This window comes from Leptodactylus fuscus, chromosome 1 (assembly GCF_031893055.1).
Source record: "Leptodactylus fuscus isolate aLepFus1 chromosome 1, aLepFus1.hap2, whole genome shotgun sequence".
Taxonomy (NCBI): Eukaryota; Metazoa; Chordata; class Amphibia; order Anura; family Leptodactylidae; genus Leptodactylus; species Leptodactylus fuscus.
The window spans coordinates 324,214,170-324,233,801 of record NC_134265.1 but is presented as its reverse complement, the minus strand read 5'-3'; the positions used below and the strand labels follow the sequence as shown (position 1 = coordinate 324,233,801).

At 43.9% G+C, this 19,632-nt stretch overlaps 1 protein-coding gene across 3 annotated transcripts in view; it reads left to right on the top strand.

Annotated features, from left to right (window-relative positions):
• NSG1 (neuronal vesicle trafficking associated 1) overlaps positions 1-19,632 on the top strand; it is a 60,475-nt gene that overhangs the window by 25,082 nt on the left and 15,761 nt on the right. For all 3 annotated transcript variants that reach the window (XR_012711871.1, XR_012711870.1, XM_075260958.1), the window contains exon 4: positions 5,253-5,363. Coding sequence is in view for 1 of the 3 variants with exons in the window: in XM_075260958.1 (XP_075117059.1) it covers positions 5,253-5,363 (111 nt within the window). In the remaining 2 variants the exon portion in view is untranslated. The remainder of the gene's footprint in view (positions 1-5,252; positions 5,364-19,632) is intronic.

Genomic DNA, 19,632 nt, shown 5'->3' with positions numbered 1-19,632 from the left:
ATTGCTGAGAGTGATCTCTACAGAACAGGAAGTTTCGTGCAATCATCTGCAGGTGATGCCGGGGGAAGGGCTTTTTGGTCTTTGCTTTTGACATGTACCACCGCTCGGTCAACCTCTGACCACTGGATGGGTCATCAGTCTGAAAAATACATTTGGGGCCGGAAAATCTTGTAAATTGAGTTACAGAATGGATCAGCGGTCATACAGGTGCACTGGCGCTCTGTTTATCTCTATGGGACTGCCAACAAGAAGCAGAGTACAGGTCTCGCTAGTTTAGGCAATCCCAAAGCTGCAGCAAGCCTATGTGACCCTACTACATTGAGAAGGGCGTACAAGGAACCCCCATTTTCCTGATTGGTGAGGGGCCTCTGGTCAAACACTTATCCCGTGGATAGGTTATACGTTGCAATTTTGGCATGACCACTTTAGAAGTAAATATCCCCTTGTGGGAAAAAATTGTGAGGCAAATGGAGACATGTGCTGCACCCTCGGGATCAAAAGGGTTAAAACACTACAGGAGCGCTGCGTACCTTTCACCGCTTTGCACTTATTCTCAGACTATCAGGCGCTAGAAACAGAATTTCCATCGGCCCACTTGTGTGAACGGGTGTCTGAGAAAGTGATGAATTTTCCATGGCACCGATACAGCGGCAGGGCCTGTCCGCTGGCATTTCTAATTTCATAGCAGAAAATATATGGGCATGGGCAAGGTGAAAGCTTGTGACAAAGTCAGATGAAGTGGGAGCTGTATAATAAAGCTACCATCCGTATTGCCTGGCACATATACTGATGCGGAGCCTGAGCCCAGTACAGGAGGATCACCCAACCCATAGCCAAAGGAGATAAATGATATTAATACAATCCCGGCTCCAAACTCTGGGGAAATGGCTTATTGCAATAACAATCCGCTGTAAGCACTACCATACATCTCCTTCACCAGACGCTCAGCCAGCTCTATGGGATCTGTCACTTTCCTGAAGACCTTTTGGAAAGCTTTCTTCCTCAGATACCCCCAGCTGTAATCCTGCAGCTTCTTAAAGGGCCGTGTATGCATGTTCTGAAGGTTTCCAGAACTGGAAATAAAGTGGAGGTCATGGGACAAGGATATTTCTACAAGAATGGGCACTGATGATGTGTGTGTCCATAGTAATGAGCGGACTGAATCCTATAGACTAAAAATCTACATTATAGTGGACAGTGGTCATTTATCGGTGCTTGTTAGCACCATGACACTACTGCAAACAAAGACAACAGTCAATGGCAGGACATGTAATGGCATCATGACACCAAATTTCATTCTGCCAAGCACCTTGACTTGGTTCAGTAGAGACAGGGGTGTGTAATGAAGATGTCACCTGTGTCTGGATGGTGGACAATGAAGTAGTGGGACCTGCTTGAGGTTGTCGGTGGATCAAGTGACTCTCTGTACTGGAGGTCTATCTGGACTGTCCACTGCCTGTTTGCTCTATGTTTGTGCCCTCACATAACCCAACACCTCCTAACAGATAGGTCAGAACAGCCTAAATGGCGGACAATTCATTGGAATGACCATCCTGCTTCTCTCAGTCCAATGATGCTCCCCCCCCCCCCCTACTCAAAATCAGTCAACAGGGAAAAATATCTTAAAGTGCATGGTAGAGGGATCTATAGCAATCATCAGTCTGAAACCAAGATGTACACTACCCAAAAGTAGCCTTTTTATAGGGCAGCAGGGAAGCATGTAACGCCCTCTTGTGGCAAGATCCAGTGTCTAACCACTTACATATCTGCCTGAGACATAACTGTACACTGAACTTTACAGCAATTCGACAATTCTATATGGATGTGACATATATTATACATAATACCCAGTGTGTGATATTAATGTGGTGACCACATGGGGATGTGCTGTATTGTCGCTGGCTCAAACAAACGGAAAAAAAAAAATTGCAACAATAAAGAAGCGTTTCTGCAACGTTCCTAAATTCCTTTAGAGATTTTATAAGTTTTTTTGTGTCACGTTTAGGCTAGGTTCACACTAGCGTTACATCTTCATTGTTCAGGTTGGTCGGGAGACCAAACAACACAGAGGCATACCACTAAGGCTTAGTTCACACGCAATTCCACGTGTGCATAATCCGTTGCGGCTGCCGCGACAGGATGCCGGTGCAGTGCACGGCATCCCGTAGCGTCTTTCCGCTCCAGATTAGGCCCAAATGAATGGGCCTAGTCCGGAGCGTGCTGCCACGAGGCAGACACCATGGCTAAATCAGCCTCGGATTCCGCCTGAAGAAAGGGCAGCTCGCTTATTTTGTTGCCGCTAGTGGAAAAAAGAACGCTAGCGGTCTCCATAGACCACCATTGTGAGGGGGCGGATTCTGATGTGGATTCCGCGCCAAAATCCGCCCCCTCTTGCCCTGTGTGAACGGGGCCTAAAATAACAGTTACACGCGGAGCCTGGCAGACACGCTTGACTATAATGGGATCCTATGGGTGTCTGTCATTTTTGAAGTGAAACCGGCGGAGGAAGTAGTCCTCTGTGCAGGATTTTTTGCTCTGCTGATTTTCAGAGGACACTGCACTGCAGTCTGCAACGGAGACTCTGACGTAGATGTGAACGCAGCCTTACAATGATTTTTGCCGTCTGCTGTACTGGTGAAACTTTGTGACAGATTAACCCTTCCTCTCCAGCAACACCAACATCATTATATAGCATGGACATGACTATCCCTACTACTACTACTACTGGTTCCTCGGCTAGTTCTGCACCCACCACATTATCTGCTCCCCCCTGGTTTCAGACGTAACCTGGCACACTGCCTGCAGTACAATAAGCATACAAAGTCTATACTAGATGTCAGTATATAGATAGGTTTCTTTATTATTCCACCCTATTAGGGTATATAGTGCATGTTTAGTGTATGGCATGGGCGCCAGTTACCCCCATAGTACATAACCACACTATTTCCTTCTTCTCCTCAATCCTTCTAGCAACTTTCTATATGGCCATTGATCATCCAGTTATATGTATTTAATATTCTTCCACATTTTCACGCATCCCATTATACAATAATAAATGTTAATAGGAGGCAGAAATACTGCGCCATAATTGCTTGTCGTAAATATAGTCATTTTATGGGCAGCACGGGTTTACAGCATTACAACTAGCGCTTCCTATTAATGGCAATATGTAATGTCTACCGCTGTTTACAGACGTAATGAGAAATGATAATAGCCCGAAGAATAAATGTGTTCACGGTAACACTGATATAATGCTAAGGCTCTGTTCACATTGTGCTGGCACTGTATGTTGTGAGAATGTTACTGGCCTATACCCCTCAGTGTGAATAAAGCCTGAGAGCTTGAGCCTAGTTTCATACATTTGTTTATTGACTTATAGAGGTCACTATGGCTATGACTATGGATCTTAAAGGGAGTCTGTCAGCAGATCCAGTCTATCAACTCAGCCCTACAGATAGGTGAAGGTCACCTGAATCAAAGTGTATTCCCCTTGTTGCTGACAGTATTTCTGTCAATATGCAAAGGAACAAGGAACTCTTCTGTGCAATGAAGGCGTTGCTATTGCTCCAAAGAGATGCCAATGACCTCATTGTTCCAAAGGGTGCATTTTAATAAAGAAAAAGTACTTGAAAAGTACAAAAGATACTTGAGCAACAGAGCGATTCACATGGAGAAAACATTTTTTTTTTGCTTTAGGTGACACTAATCTATCTATCTGCAGGGCTGGGTTGATATGCTGATTCTGGTGACAGTAACCTATCTATCTGCAGGGCTGGGGTGATATGCTGGTTCTGGTGACACTAACCTATCTATCTGCAGGGCTGGGGTGACATGCTGGTTCTGGTGACCCTAACCTATCTATCTGCAGGGCTGAGGTGATATGCTGGTTCTGGTGACCCTAACCTATCTATCTGCAGGGCTGGGGTGATATGCTGGATTCTGCTGACACTAACCTATCTATCTGCAGGGCTGGGGTGATATGCTGGATTCTGCTGACACTAACCTATCTATCTGCAGGGCTGGGGTGATGTGCTGGATTCTGCTGACACTAACCTATCTATCTGCAGGGCTGAGGTGATATGGTGGTTCTGGTGACACTAACCTATCTATCTGCAGGACTGGGTTGATATGCTGGGTTCTGGTGACCCTAACCTATCTATCTGCAGGGCTGGGGTGATATGCTGGGTTCTGGTGACCCTAACCTATCTATCTGCAGGGCTGGGGTGATATGCTGGTTCTGGTGACCCTAACCTATCTATCTGCAGGGCTGGGTTGATATGCTGGGTTCTGGTGACCCTAACCTATCTATCTGCAGGGCTGAGGTGATATGCTGGTTCTGGTGACCCTAACCTATCTATCTGCAGGACTGGGTTGATATGCTGGGTTCTGGTGACCCTAACCTATCTATCTGCAGGGCTGGGGTGATATGCTGGGTTCTGGTGACACTAACCTATCTATCTGCTAGGCTAGGGGTGATATGCTGGTTCTGGTGACCCTAACCTATTTATCTGCAGAGCTAGGGTGATATACTGGTTCTGGTGACAGTAACCTATCTATCTGCAGGGATGGGGTGATATGCCAATTCTGGTGACACTAACCTATCTATCTGCAGGGCTGGGTTGATATTCTGGCTCTGGTGACCCTAACCTATCTGGCGCTGGGTTGATAAGCTGGTCTGGTGATAGACTCCACACCCCTTTAATGGACATATGTTACAGGCACAGGCAAGTCTTCCCCTTCCCCTGACCTACCAGGTCCTCACTTCAGATTGTAGTAAAGTCTCTATCAAGGCTATGGAGTCGGTAGGCCAAACCGCAGACTGTGAATCCTTCATAAATGAGAGCCATGGTCAGATGGATAAAGCTCCTGTCAGTCATGTGAATACTAATTATTGAACCACAGTTATGTAACAAGCTCTACATCTAATTATTATACAATATTAATCATTTTATAATAGAATTTAAAATAAATCTTCATTTTATTTTGAAGGGACAAAATTGTCCCCGACTTTGACACCACGGCCCTGGTTCTATAGGATTTGCAAGCCAAGAAGTGTAAAGTGTATCCAAGTGACTAACACCAGTCTGCATAAACATGCCCCAAAGTACCATTACTGCTACTGTAATACCGTCATACTTTGTCAGTCAGTCCGTCTATACTGCATTGAAGTGATATGTGTAGTCTGTGCCCCAGACAGATGAGACACAACAAGGCAGAAATACGTTTCACTAATGTCCTTTTTTTATTTACAGGTCACTGTCCTTGTCCTCTTTGCGTTGGCGTTTCTGGCGTGTGTTGTGTTCCTAGTAGTCTACAAGGTGTACAAGTACGATCACGCCTGTCCTGAGGGATTTGTGCTCAAGGTAAGACGAGTGATAATAGCCTTCTATGTTACCGTCAAGCAGCACTTCTGTGCAGAACACGGAGAAAATATCAAACAATGGGAAAAGTAGAAACCTAATGACTGGATCCGATGAATCTTAGGGGGGTCTTCTGTCTCTTCAGGATCATTGGCACTGTATAATTACTAGACATGGAAGAAACGCAACAAGATTGGTTTTGATGAATGTCTTGGGTTTGTCCGCCTCTTCAACCAGAAGGGCTCTTATTACAGAATAGTTTGTAGTCTCTCAAACCCCAGAGTATAATAGGTGGAGGCCCAGGAGAGGTGCACAAATATCTATTACTGATACTCACCTCTTCTTCGGTGGACTTCTGAGCTCTTCAGGCCTACGGGGTGATGTCACAGGTTTCCAGCCATATTGGTTGTACAGATGTCACTCCGGAGTATAATAGTGGTTCGTAGATAATGAACCCTAAAGTTTTGGGGTGAATCTGGGGTGTTCTTAACCAAATCACTCTCTAATCATTACATATCATTAGACCCGCGGCTATAGACAGCAGAGGAATTTGTCAAAGAGAGATCAACCTATAGCTGAGGAGTAGTCTTATTACATGTAACCTATAGGGGGCCTCAGCCAATAAATTTCATGGTTTACTATTATTATTACTGGTGAATTGTGATCCATTATAGAAATTGGTTTAGGCAGGTGCTGTTACTTATTATTAGATTACTTGTATAGCGCCAAAATATTCAGCAGCGCTTTACAGATATTATTACTCACTGTCCCCAGTAAGGATCACAATTAGAGATGAGCGAACACTGTTCGGATCAGCCGATCCGAACAGCACGCTCCCATAGAAATGAATGGAAGCACCAGCTTCCATTCATTTCTATGGGAGCGTGCTGTGAGCGTGCTGTGAGCGTGCTGTTCGGAACGGCTGCTCCGAACAGTGTTCGCTCATCTCTAATCACAATCTCACAGTGTATTTGGAGTGTGAGGGGAAACTAGAATATTAGGCCTTGTAGGGTTGGTGGCAAACACCATGATCAGTGAGTATTGTACAATTTAGGTAGTCAGTCACGGTTACCCACACGGTTGCACTAGTGGCAGTATGGCACCGGTATGCACTTTTTTATTAGTGTCCATTTTCTTCTCAGTTGTGGATACTGAATTGGAAGCCACAAAGAGAGCGCGACATACCGTACAGATCATGTGATTTTGGGTCAGCATGAATGATTGCTACTGCTCTGCACTTCGTGTGACATCATCATCCAAGTGCGGACTAACCGGCCACATAAACTGTGCATCTACATTGTGACATCACCAGTCAGTATCTGATCAATGTAATCTAATCTCATTGGATAGAATTTATTAAGGCTGGCATGTCCTCCACCACTCTTAATCTTTTTTCATTCTGGCATGAGATGTACCTGAATTATTAAGAGGCTCTGGCTGAAATTAAAGGGATCCTATCACTAAAACTCAATTTTTTGTCCCTAACACGTAGGAATAGCCTTAAGAAAGGCTATTCTTTTCCTACCTTTAGATGTGTTCTTTGCGCCGCCGTTCGGTATAAATCCAGGTTGTCATCGGTATGCTAATGAGTTCTCTTGCAGCACTGGGGGTGTCCCCAATATTGCGAGAGAATTCTCCAGCGCCGTCTCCATGTTCTTCGGAAACAGGCTCTCATCGCGTCTTCTTCCGGGGGTAGGTTCAAACTTCTAGGCCTCGGGCAGCCGATTGCGCATGTCTCCCGGCCACAAGAAAATGGCAACTTATGCATACTGTGTAAGCAGCCATTTTCTTGTGGCTGTCGGGTATGCGCAGTCGGCTTTGCCCTAGACCTAGAAGTTTGAAGCCACCACCGGAAGAAGACGCGAAGAGAGCCCGTTCCTGAAGAAGATGGAGGCAGTGCTGGAGATTTCACTTGCAGCATTGGGAACACCCCCAAGTGCTGTTTGAGCGCTGGGGACCACCCCCAGTGCTGTGACAGCATGGAGAAGACATCTAAAGGTAGGAGAAGAATAGTCTTTCTTAAGGCTATTCCGACGTGTTAGGGACAAAAAATGAATTTTAATGATAGGATCCCTTTAAATGAAAGCTACACCTGTCAGGAACTGGCGTAGATTCCAGGTATAGCTGACACCAGCGTTCTGGTGTAAAATATAACAAATTTGTCTGGCCATGGCACCTCCCCAACACACCCGTGCAGTGCAAAAAAGCGGCTATGTACCAAAGTTTCACCAAAGTTGTGCCACATCTATGCCAAATAACTGGCGTGCATGGGTTAGTAAATTCTCCCCATAGTGTACTGCTAGCAATAGACAGGAATCTATTAAACTGCCTGGGCAATTGTCCAAATTTAGTGTCAAAAAGTCAATCAACAAGCAAACGCTCTTTGGTTGGCTGAGAGTATGTTTTATGGAAAACTTGCCCGGTCTACATCCCTGAAAATCCCCGAATAGAGGAAGAATGATTAGGATGATTATTGTGTCGTTAGGCCAATGCAAACGAACGCAGATCAGCGCGTTTCATGCCGATCAGTCCTCATCGTGGCCTTGATCTGTCTGTGTAATACACCCATAATATCTGCCTCTGGGAGCAAAGATGGTGGTGGTGAGATATTCCCCGATTTCTGACCCACCTTCCTGTGCAATGAATCCATTGGCATCGCAGGTTGCAAAGTTATTTGGTCAGTAGATAAATATATATAGTTGGCATATACATACCAAACCTCTACCAGTAATATATGTATTACATGTCTCTCTGGGTGACAATAAGCCTCTCTATATTCATCATGTGAATTCTGTCAAGATTACTTTTACGAGAAACGTTAGGAACTAATAATTACGAGATTTCTAAGACGAGCACTTTGAGAAGTGGCTTTAAAGTGTACGGTTTTCTACCTAGTCATTATATTCGGCAGTAATATCACAAAATGTAGAGCTTTACTGCGATCCCTCGGGTTATAATGGCCTCCAATATTTTCAACTTACAAGGGTCTTTCCTCGGACATCTTAACTGGAAAGCATGTACACCAGGATGCTGCAGATAATATTGATCAAAGAGTGATTTCCGTTTTCGGTTTTGTGTCTGCTGTAGACTTTGTGACTTCACTATGCTCTACCTATGACATCACCCCCTAATTAGAATCTAACCTGTGACCTCACTCTACTTGTTCCTTCCAAATGTACATGGTTTCAGTGACCTCACTGTGCTCCCTATGTGACATCATCAGCTAATGACAAACTAAACTGATACACTGTGTGACATCACTGCTCTACCTCTATGACATCACCAACCAATGAGAAATCAACCTGCAACATAGGCTCTGTGACCTTACTGCAATACCTCTATGACATCACCACCTAATTAGAATCTAACCTGTGACCTCACTGTACTTGTTCCTCCAAATGTACATGGTTTTGGTGACCTCACTGTGCTCCCTAAGTGACATCACCAACTAATGACAAACTATCTTGCTACACAGACTGTGAAAGTTCAAGTAGTTTTTGCAATGACATCCCCAACTAATGAGAATCTAACCTGCTACATAGGCTCTGTGACCTCACTGTGCAACCTCTATGACATCACCAACTAATGAGAACTAATCTGTTACATAGTCTCGGACGTGACTGTGCTATCTCTATGACATCACCAACCAATGAGAAACTAACCTGCTACCTAGCCTCTGTGATATCACCAACCTATTGACTTCAATGTGATTGCCAACCAATCACCAAGTTTCTTTGTAGTAAACAAGTATATTTTTGCACTGTCTGAAGGTATTGATCTCATCTTCCCCTCCTTCTGTCCCTCCTGAATTTACACTTGGGAAGACAGGTGTAAGGGGTAATATAGTCCTCTGTCTACCACCTCAATACTTAGGGTAAGTTCATATGGGGTTTTTTGGTCCGGAACCTGAGGCAGAGGTTGCCTCAGGTTCCGGACCAAAAACCGAGTATCCGCGACTGAAAGTCGGTGCAGTGCACCAGCATCCAGCCGCGCACTTCGCTCTGAATTAGGCCCAATGAATGGCGAGGCAACTACGTATGAAGAATGAGCATCTCACGTCTTTTTCTGGGAGCCGGAACAATCCGGCTCCCGGAAAAAAGAACTGACTGACTCCCATTGATTTCAATAGGAGCTGTCTTTTTGGTCAGGATTTTGAGGTGGATATGGCCTCAAAATCCTGACCAAAAATCCCCGTGTGAACTTACCCTTACGTTCTTCCCCTCTCCAACCCATGAGCTGAGACATGGAGTATACCAAGAAGACTGTTGGAGGGGCTCGCAGACCCTGCAGACTGATCCTTCCCATGCGTCACGTCATCCATCCTACTACTTGTGAAGGCGCCATTCACATTGTCTGTGCAGTTTCTGTGTGCCGTATGCTCCAGAAAAGCTGGCAAACATATCCATAGTCCCCTGTACCTTACAGAGACCAAGAGATCGCCCGGTTGGCCTTCATCAGGCTTCTATATCTCACTATATATTTTTCTACTATATGGAATAGTCTCAAAAAAACCAACCAAACGCATACTTTGCTGTATATTGGGCAATGTATGACATTTATAGCTATCTGGTGGCATACATGGGAGACATTTGTGAAACATAATCTGTTTCGAGTATCGACCATAAACTTGGTCCATGTGTGAGCTGGATTTACAGTCTGAACGTTATCGGAGGTCTCCGACCACTCCAGTTATATATGGTTCCTGCCCCCTCTCATAATAATGTCCTGTATTGGAATAAACCCTTGGAATATTTTTCCTATAGATTCCTCTGCTCTACATTTTTGATACAGCAACTTGACTTATGACGTTGATCTGTTCTTACGCGGCTTCGTAAACCGAATTTCGACGTAAGTCGGAAACATACCATACGACGCTGCGTAGGAACAGATCAACGTGATTTAGTGTGCAGCGGCTCTGAACCGAGGAAGACTGTACCATATACAGTACAGTACAGTACAGTCTTCCTTGGTTCCGAGCCGCTGCACACTAAATCACGTACTGTACAGGGAGAGCTGGCAGCTTGCGTTTATGCGGGAGATGACTTTTTCTCATAGGAAGGCATTGGCCAGCATTGATTGGCCAGTGTACAGCATTCGGCCAATCAATGCTGGCCAGGAGGCGGAGTCTAATATCGGACCACAATGGAGACTGCTGTGGTCCGATCTTAGACTCCGCCTCCTCACAGACGAGCCTCCTCAGCGTTGATTAGCTGAATGCTGTACACTGGACAATCAACGCTGGTCAATGCATTCCTATGAGAAAAAGTAAGCTCCCTCGTAACAGCAAGCTGCCAGCTCTCCCGACTAGCAAGGACCTACTCGCTCAGCTCTAGTCGTAACCACGAAACGTCGTAACCTGAGACTGTCGTAAGCCGAGGACTACCTGTATATTGTGTCAATAAATATTTGTTAAATTGTGGATACTATCAAGCATGACAGACCCTGGGAAAGTAAATAATTCTATAAGCCCCTACAATAATTAATCATCTAGAAGGTGAATATAAGCGAGCAGAATATGAGTCAGATCCAGCGACCTGTATAGTTAATATGAGTCAGATCCAGCGACCTGTATAGTTAATATGAGATTTCAGTGACCTTTTCATTTCATCCAGTATGTCAGCCAGAATATTAGACTGCAGCGGCAGATCTGCATTGGCTAATCATTCATAAGGCTCATTGGTAATGTGCTCATTGGCAGCATCAGGGTCTTAAAGGGAGTCTGTCACCAGCACCCAGCATCCTGGGTTCTGGTGACAAACTCGATTTAGGAAAAAGTGCCATGAAATCTTGACACATCAGTCGACGGCAATAGGAGAGGAGGTGCCCATTATAACATTTGTGGCTGAGGTCGTCTAGGAGTAATTCTACTCATAAGGCACCTATAAAATGCCATACTTCACTTTGGAGGACCTTAAGCATCCATACATTCCATAGACAGCTCATTGATTAAAGTTAGAAAGCTGTAGTACCTCAATTCACCTGTAGGGGCACTGCAGAGAAGTTGAACACTTGCTGCTGGGTTTCCTCACAGTTTATAGCTGATGGATGGCACATCCAATAATCAGTTTATTTTTTGGGACCCTTTTAATTGAAAAAGCATTGCCTGACAACCCCTTTCATATGATCTGGGGAGATACATATTCCTATAGGAGGAGTTATATATGTTGAATTTGAGTTTTGCATTTTTAAGATGTATTAAAGGGCAGTGGCATGTAAGGAGGGTATAAAAACAACAACAAAAAAAAGGCGCACACACCTATCCTATCCCGGTTTCCTTTTTCTCCTGTACTGGGACATGGAGATGTTCACTTGACCATTCACACCTCAGTGGTTGCTGGAGAGAGACCGATGATGTCACTCTCTTACGTCACTGCTTCCTTACCAGTAACCACTGAGGCCACTGATTGGTGGAGAGTTCTGGCTCAGGCGACAGAGCAGACGGGGACAGGACAGGAGCTTGGGGGATAGGTATGTCTTTTTCTGTTTTACTCCAACCCCAGCAATCCCTGCACAAGCCCTTCCACATTTGTTTTTTGTGATTTATGTTACGATGAATTAGAAACCTACTAAATCCATACGCACATTGTATTGCTGTCCAAAACCTAAAACTGGCAAAAGTGTCATTTTCTTTGTTATCCACATTTTTGTGAAAAGCTCAGTTAGTTTTGGTTATTTGGGAATTTCCTGGAAATTTTATACCCCACACCCTAAAAAATAGTTGAAATCCCCAACTTAATGCTCGCCACCACTTAACTGGCAACTAGGGTTGAGCGATCGAGATTGGAAAAGATCGGATCGTTGATCAAGTAAATTTCATGATCGCGATCGGGTTCTGATCCCGCCTAAAAAAGATTGGGAATGGAATTCCGATCCCGATCGCTCAACCCTGGCTACCTGCACAGAACCGCTGCCGCTCCCTGAGCTCCCGGCCGTTGTTCTCTGTCCTCTCCTCTCTCATTCACATGCCGGCAGAGCGCCGTGCGCGCCCCCTCTTACCTAGGCCAGTGTTACTGATGCTGGGAGTAGGCGGGGGTTGTTGTGGCTTAGGAGAATGTGGGCGGGTACAGGGCGGGGAGACGTGAGTGATTCACTAGGGAGGCGGGGTTGCGTACGGCGCTCTGCCGGCGTCTGAATGAGAGAGCAGAGTAACAGACAGAGAACAACAGGCCGGAGCTCCAGGGAGCGGCGTACACAAAGGAAGGGGAGGCGGCAGCGGTTCTGTGCAGGTAACGGGACAGCAGGGGCGACTAAGTAGCCGGCGGATTTTTTAATCACTACATAGCATGGAGTCCAAAAATTGAAGCCTTCAATTTTTGGACTCCACGCTGTGTAGTGAATAGGATCGTTTTTAAAATCCGATTTTCGATCATTAAAAAATCCCATTGACTTGCATTAGGATCGGAATTGGGATCGGGTTCGGATGGAAAATGATCGAAAATTGGATTTTAAAAACGATCCTGAAATCTCAAGATCGGCTCAACCCTACTGGCAACCAAACGGTGCCAACCAAAATAACCAATTTAGAGTGCCAGCTGCAGTGCCCAGTGCTGACTATGGTGCCCCTTTCTATACCTCATTGTGACACCCCGTGACGCAGTAGAGACTGGCGTTTCTCTACTGTGCAGGCAGTAGAGTGGCGGCAGATAAGTCCATCCCTGTGAAGTCTCCACTGACTTATGGGGTCTCACCGAAATTTGGGGCAAATGGGCATGTATAAACAGGACTAGGTCAGGACAGGGTTTCTGCTTATATATCCAATAATGTTCCCATTCAGTGCCCACAAGCAGAGATCTAGTAATGGAAATTGAGACACATGCTGCTTTTTTCTAGAAATACTGCCACACCTGGCCATGGGTTGTGTCTGGTATTGCAGCTCAGTTCTATTGAAATGAAGGGTGCTGAGCTGCAATACCGCATACAACCTTTTGACAAGTGTGGCACTATTAGAAGAAAGCAGCCTTGTTTTCTTATTCTCAATAGTGACAGAATGTAAAAGCTTTGCCTGTTACATAACCAGGCAGTCGGGCACTAGGCGTTTGCTTGGCAGCTGATGTAGAGAATGTCATGGTTGTATTAGTCTTTGAACTAGTTGGCAATATCTTAAGCTGTGATGGGGTTAGTGGGTGAGGAGTCTCTGACTGAAGTCCCATCGATCTCCCGCTCGTTTTCTTGCACTCAGTAATTGCCCTTTCTTGACTCCGCGTCCCGGACTGCGGGCACTTAACATTCGAAGACATTGATGTCACTCGGTATTTGTTGACCTGTAAAGCTTTGCCTGAAAATGTATTCTTCAACTTTCCAAAGTACTTTGTGTTCTGCGGCAAGACTAATATGACTACCCCAGGCGGGATTATATTGTGAGTCACTCGGTCGGCAAGAAAGGAAACCTCAAGTGCGCATTTTATTATGTGGAGAATAACACAGCGTGTTCTAGAAATGAGTTCAAAGCCGTCTCTAAATTACACCTGGATATGAAAACGATATAACGATGTGCCGGACCCGCCGCTAATAAAGACATCTGCATTCGTTCTAGTAATTAAATCACATAGAATCTGGAAGAAAGGAAACAATTAGGGAGATGGAAAAACATGACATTCACAAAACAGCAGAGTCCATGCCAGATATACCTGAGGAGGCTGCTCTAGAAAATCTACATCCATAGAGGAAGCGCCAAAGGTCAAGAGCGTCAAGACGATTCAATCTTTTTGCTCATCATCGAGGCCCTGGACATTTCACCAGAGGTGTAACTTCTAGGCCCTAGTGCAAAATCTTACCATGATACTGGTGTTGTCTTATGTTGTAAAGAGACCTCAGGGCCCCCTTAGGCCTGGTAGCAGCATGGAAGGGATGGGCGTTTAGGACACGTCTGAATGTCAAGTCCAAAATGTATAATTCTTGGTTGATCCAGAATAAGGATCAAATATTAAGCCTCAAACTCATCGTTCCCCATTTTGCTGCCCAATCTTAAAGTGTTTGTCCATAAGAATTTGCCCCAGGTAAGCAAAGTCATACAAACGACAGAACGGCTACTTTGGGGTCCATGTATAAGGAGGGTCCCTGCCCATGTTGGTTCCATGCTAGGTCCTATTAGGAACATCTGAAGCTGGACATTGGTCCTGTAGCCAAATGTTGATACTCTTGACACTGTTTGCTGTCCTAGGCTTGGGATTTGATGTCCAATTTCACTTGCAGTGCCGAATGGATCACTGTGCGCCATTCTTCCAATTAGATGATCCATCCGTACAGACTCACCTCCGCACACCTCTAAGTGTCATTCCAGTGAGTTGTTGTTCGCCCAACCACTAGGAAACACAACATTAAACAATACGGACATCTTGGCCTTTGGAGCGTAGCAATCTGCCAAAGTGATAAACCAAGGTCAAGGATTCTGCCCCTCTCAGTCTGGAACAAGTGATGATAACTAGCACATTGACAAACTGGAGGCTTTGATCTCACAACACTCGATCCGATTTTTGAGGACTTATATGGCGAAACAGCTTTGCTTTCAATCTGACTTTTATGCCCCTCCCACATGCCATACCGTCTGCTTGAAAATGTGATCATTTGCGGATTTTAGTGATATCTGCATATTCCTATGTCTTATCCTTAGTGTTGCAATATCAATATCCTGCCCGCGGAATTATATGCTTGTGGGTGTTTGGGGTGCAGGACTCATGGCTGTCATAGGGGTTGTCTTTAGTAATAGTAATAATAATAATAATTATGGTAATCGGATTATATAATGTGGATCAGCTCAGCTTCTCTCCTCTATCATATAACCCTATATATCACATAGCTCAGCTTCTCTCCTCTATCATATATACATATATATCACAGAGCTCAGCTTCTCTCCACTATCATATAACCCTATATATCACATAGCTCAGCTTCTCTCCCTCTATCATATAACCCGATATATCACAGAGCTCAGCTTCTCTCCACTATCATATAACCCTATATATCACAGAGCTCAGCTTCTCTCCCTCTATCATATAACCCGATATATCACAGAGCTCAGCTTCTCTCCTCTATCATATAACCCTATATATCACAGAGCTCAGCTTCTCTCCTCTATCATATAACCCTATATATCACAGAGCTCAGCTTCTCTCCTCTATCATATAACCCTATATATCATAGAGCTCAGCTTCTCTCCTCTATCATATAAACCTATATATCACAGGGCTCAGCTTCTCTCCCTCTATCATATAACCCTATATATCACATAGCTCAGCTTCTCTCTTCTATCATATAACCCTATATATCACAGAGCTCAGCTTCTCTCCCTCTATCATATAACCCGATATATCACAGAGCTCAGCTTCTCTCCCTCTATCATATAACCCGATATATCACAGAGCTCAGCTTCTCTCCTCTATCATATAACCCTATATATCACAGAGCTCAGCTTCTCTCCTCTATCATATAAACCTATATATCACAGGGCTCAGCTTCTCTCCCTCTATCATATAACCCTATATATCACAGAGCTCAGCTTCTCTCCTCTATCATATAAACCTATATATCACAGAGCTCAGCTTCTCTCCTCTATCATATAACCCTATATATCACAGAGCTCAGCTTCTCTCCTCTATCATATAAACCTATATATCACAGGGCTCAGCTTCTCTCCCTCTATCATATAACCCTATATATCACATCACACCAACAGAGGTAATTATACTGACATGTGTATAGAAAAACTGATAATTACCCGAAAAATACTCCTACACACTCAATTAATACTAAAATATTAAATTTTATTAAATACTTATTAAAAGCATAAACAAAATAACAATACAATAATCACAATGAGATATTGGGGGATACAATACTCCATTAGTACTGGAGACCAGTTATAGTGTGAGGTGGTAGGGTAACACAATGTTCAGGCATAAGGAAAGATCAGTACATGGGGTTAATATAATTAAATACTTCAGAGCCACACCTAATGGAGACATACATTCTCCCAGGGAGTAAGCATTACATATCCAGAGTAAGAAACACCCATCATACTAAAAATGAATAAAGAATGCCATAGACTGCTACCCACACCTACCTAATCACACAAAGCGCCCGACGCGCGTTTCGCCCGCCTCACCGCAGGCTTCGTCAGGGGACAAATGCTGATACAAAACCTAGGTCTTAAATACTGTTGCAGTAATTGTTAAACTCACCGCAGGTTAGAAGACTGAAGCACACTGATATGCAACGCCATTACAGGTAATCAAAAGATGGCCGATTTCATCTCAATTGCGCATGCGCGAGATGACAAAATATTGCGCATTTACGCATACATGTTATTGACTATGCGCATGCGCGAAATGGAACAGAGAGCCGCAGGACTACGAATTGAATCGCAGAGCCGATTTCATCTCAAGTGCACATGCGCGAAATGTCAAAGTATCGTGCATTTACACATACATATTATTGACTATGCGCATGCGCGAAATGGATCAGAGAGCCGCGACACCATGAATAGAATTGCAGAACGAAAGGCTACTAAACCCATATATATGTATACAAAAGCTCACGACACTATATCACCAACTAAACAAACAAGCACATGCACATCATTCTTAAAGGGCCAGTTATAATATAGCTATTAAGCCTTATGCAGTGTGTAACATGGTAAATAATTGTAACAGCTTCTCTCCTCTATCATATAATCCTATATATCACAGGGCTTAGATTCTCTCCCTCTATCATATACCCTATATATCACAGAGCTCAGCTTCTCTCCTCTATCATATAACCCTATATATCACAGAGCTCAGCTTCTCTCCCTCTATCATATAACCCTATATATCACAGAGCTCAGCTTCTCTCCCTCTATCATATACCCTATATATCACAGAGCTCAGCTTCTCTCCTCTATCACATAACCCTATATATCACAGAGCTCAGCTTCTCTCCCTCTATCATATAACCCTATATATCACAGAGCTCAGCTTCTCTCCCTCTATCATATAACCCTATATATCACAGAGCTCAGCTTCTCTACCTCTGTCATATAAACCTATATGCTCTCCTGATTTCTAAACTTATATATTCACATAGGGCAGCGGAAATCACCCGTCAGGTTCACCTAAATTTGTCCTCTACTGTCAAGTTCTTGATGGGTTATATAAAGGCATAAATCATGGCTGTCCATGGGTTGTGTTTGATATTGTAGCTCATCTCCACTAATGTGAATAAGACAGACGCATATAACGGTGGACACATGACGCCATTTGTATAACAAAGCAGCCATGATTTCTTATCTTGTGCAAACGCTTCAAATTCTTAGTTATATCTGTTTTTGGGTAAGGTATAATATAGCTTTTGAGGGCCATATCAGACCTTGGTGACATCCCATTTAGGATCTAAAATGGCAGCCATATTAGTTGTCATCCAGTTTGTCGGCACACAAATATACTATAACCAAGAAATGGAAGACTAATTTTTTTTTCCGTTTTTTTTTTTTGTTTCCATTGGCATTAGATTTTAGATAAAAAAAAAAAATCAAAAAAATCCTTCAAAAATGTCTTTTTCTGTAGTATCCAGTATGGATGCCGACTGTACTGTGGTGTCAACTAACCCACTCCTTCAGTTTGGTGCCTAGCTCCTTAGACTGTCTCCCATTTTACATGAACACATGAGTGCTGACTGTATTCATCATGTATACGGGTGTATATAGGGTCACCCATCGTTGGACTAAAGCCGCAGTTACTTATGAGTTTCCATCCACCGTGACTCACATACTGGAATTCCTGATAGCAGAGTTCAAGCTAAATACAGTAATTCATTCTCATTTAATATATCATATTGACGGATGCAATTAAAAAAATCCATAGTTGTAAGAAGTCTCCTGGCAAATGTTAATCCTCGGGTCAAACAGCCGAGTGCTGAGCATGTTAATGATATGTACATTGGTGTAATACGGCTCACACATCCAATATTGAGAGAACGTGTGTCATCGCAGAGTTACCGATGTAGCAGGGTTAACCTGACAACACAAGTCAATGGAAAGTCATTGAATTATTTCATTGGCTTTTATTGTCTTTCGGGATAAGATATCGCTCGACAGCACTTTTTCCTGCTGCAGAAAGTTGGGTTAACTCTACTACATCTGTATTTCACCAAGCAGTGGCCTGGTAAATATATTCTGCACTACGAGACGGTTATTTATGTTTCATATTGCTTGCTTGGGATCCCCTGAACTTCATTTTTTTGTTCCCCTGAATTTGCCTTTGTGATCAATGTCATGTTAATTTCCTTGAATGATCTCAATGAAAACTGAAGCAACTTTAAGGCCGCCTCAGGTTCCAGTCCAAATATCAGGTACCCGTGACTGAAAGCTTGTGCGCCACACCGGGATTCAGCCTCGTACTCTGCTCCGGATTAGGCCCTAGTCCGGAGGAACGAGTGTCTTCAGGCTGAATCACGAGGCAACTCGGTCTGAAGAATGAGCATCTCGCTTCTCCTAAAATCAATGGTAGCCGTCTTTTTGGTCAGGATTTTGAGGTGGATACGGCCTCATAATCCTGACCAAAAACTACGTGTGAACTTACCCTAAAAATAGTCATTAAAAATGTCATGTCATGGGCCTACAACGCCATGTATTACCATGGTTATAGACTACAAACCAACTCTGTGTAGTCTGATCCTGCACTCCTACTCCACTAATCTGTCCCCTACTTCTTACTAACATACTGAATATAGGCCAAGTAGAGGGCGGATTGAAAAAAATAGGACTCCGGGACTAATTTGTAGTCTATAACCATAGAGATACATAGGTTTGCACCGGAGCTGTAGTCAGAATGGTGGGAATGTTTTATTAAAGACAATTTGCTGCTTCATTCAAGATGTTGTAGGAAAATACATGAATTTTGGTTGTGAAGCTTGGACATAGCTATTAATTTGAATGCCCATGAATGTTTATTTGGAGATCCACCGCTAAGTTGTCCTCTCGGAATTCATAGATGGTGGCTGGTCTGTCTTGTGACCACATTCACTACTAAGCAACATTGAACTTGACTGGTCAGAGTCATCTCTGAGCTAGCTATCACCTGTACTACATGTCTTGTACAAAAATGACCACACCCCTTATGCTAGGTTCACACTAACACTCAGTTCTCCGTTGTTCTGGTCCCCTTTGGGTCCCAAAAGATGGAGAGCCCATTCGATAAAAATTCAGTTACCCATGGACCCCATAGACTATAATAGGTTATATAATGGGCCTAGTCCGGAGGAGGGAGTGTCTTCAGGCAGAATCGCGAGGCGACTCGGC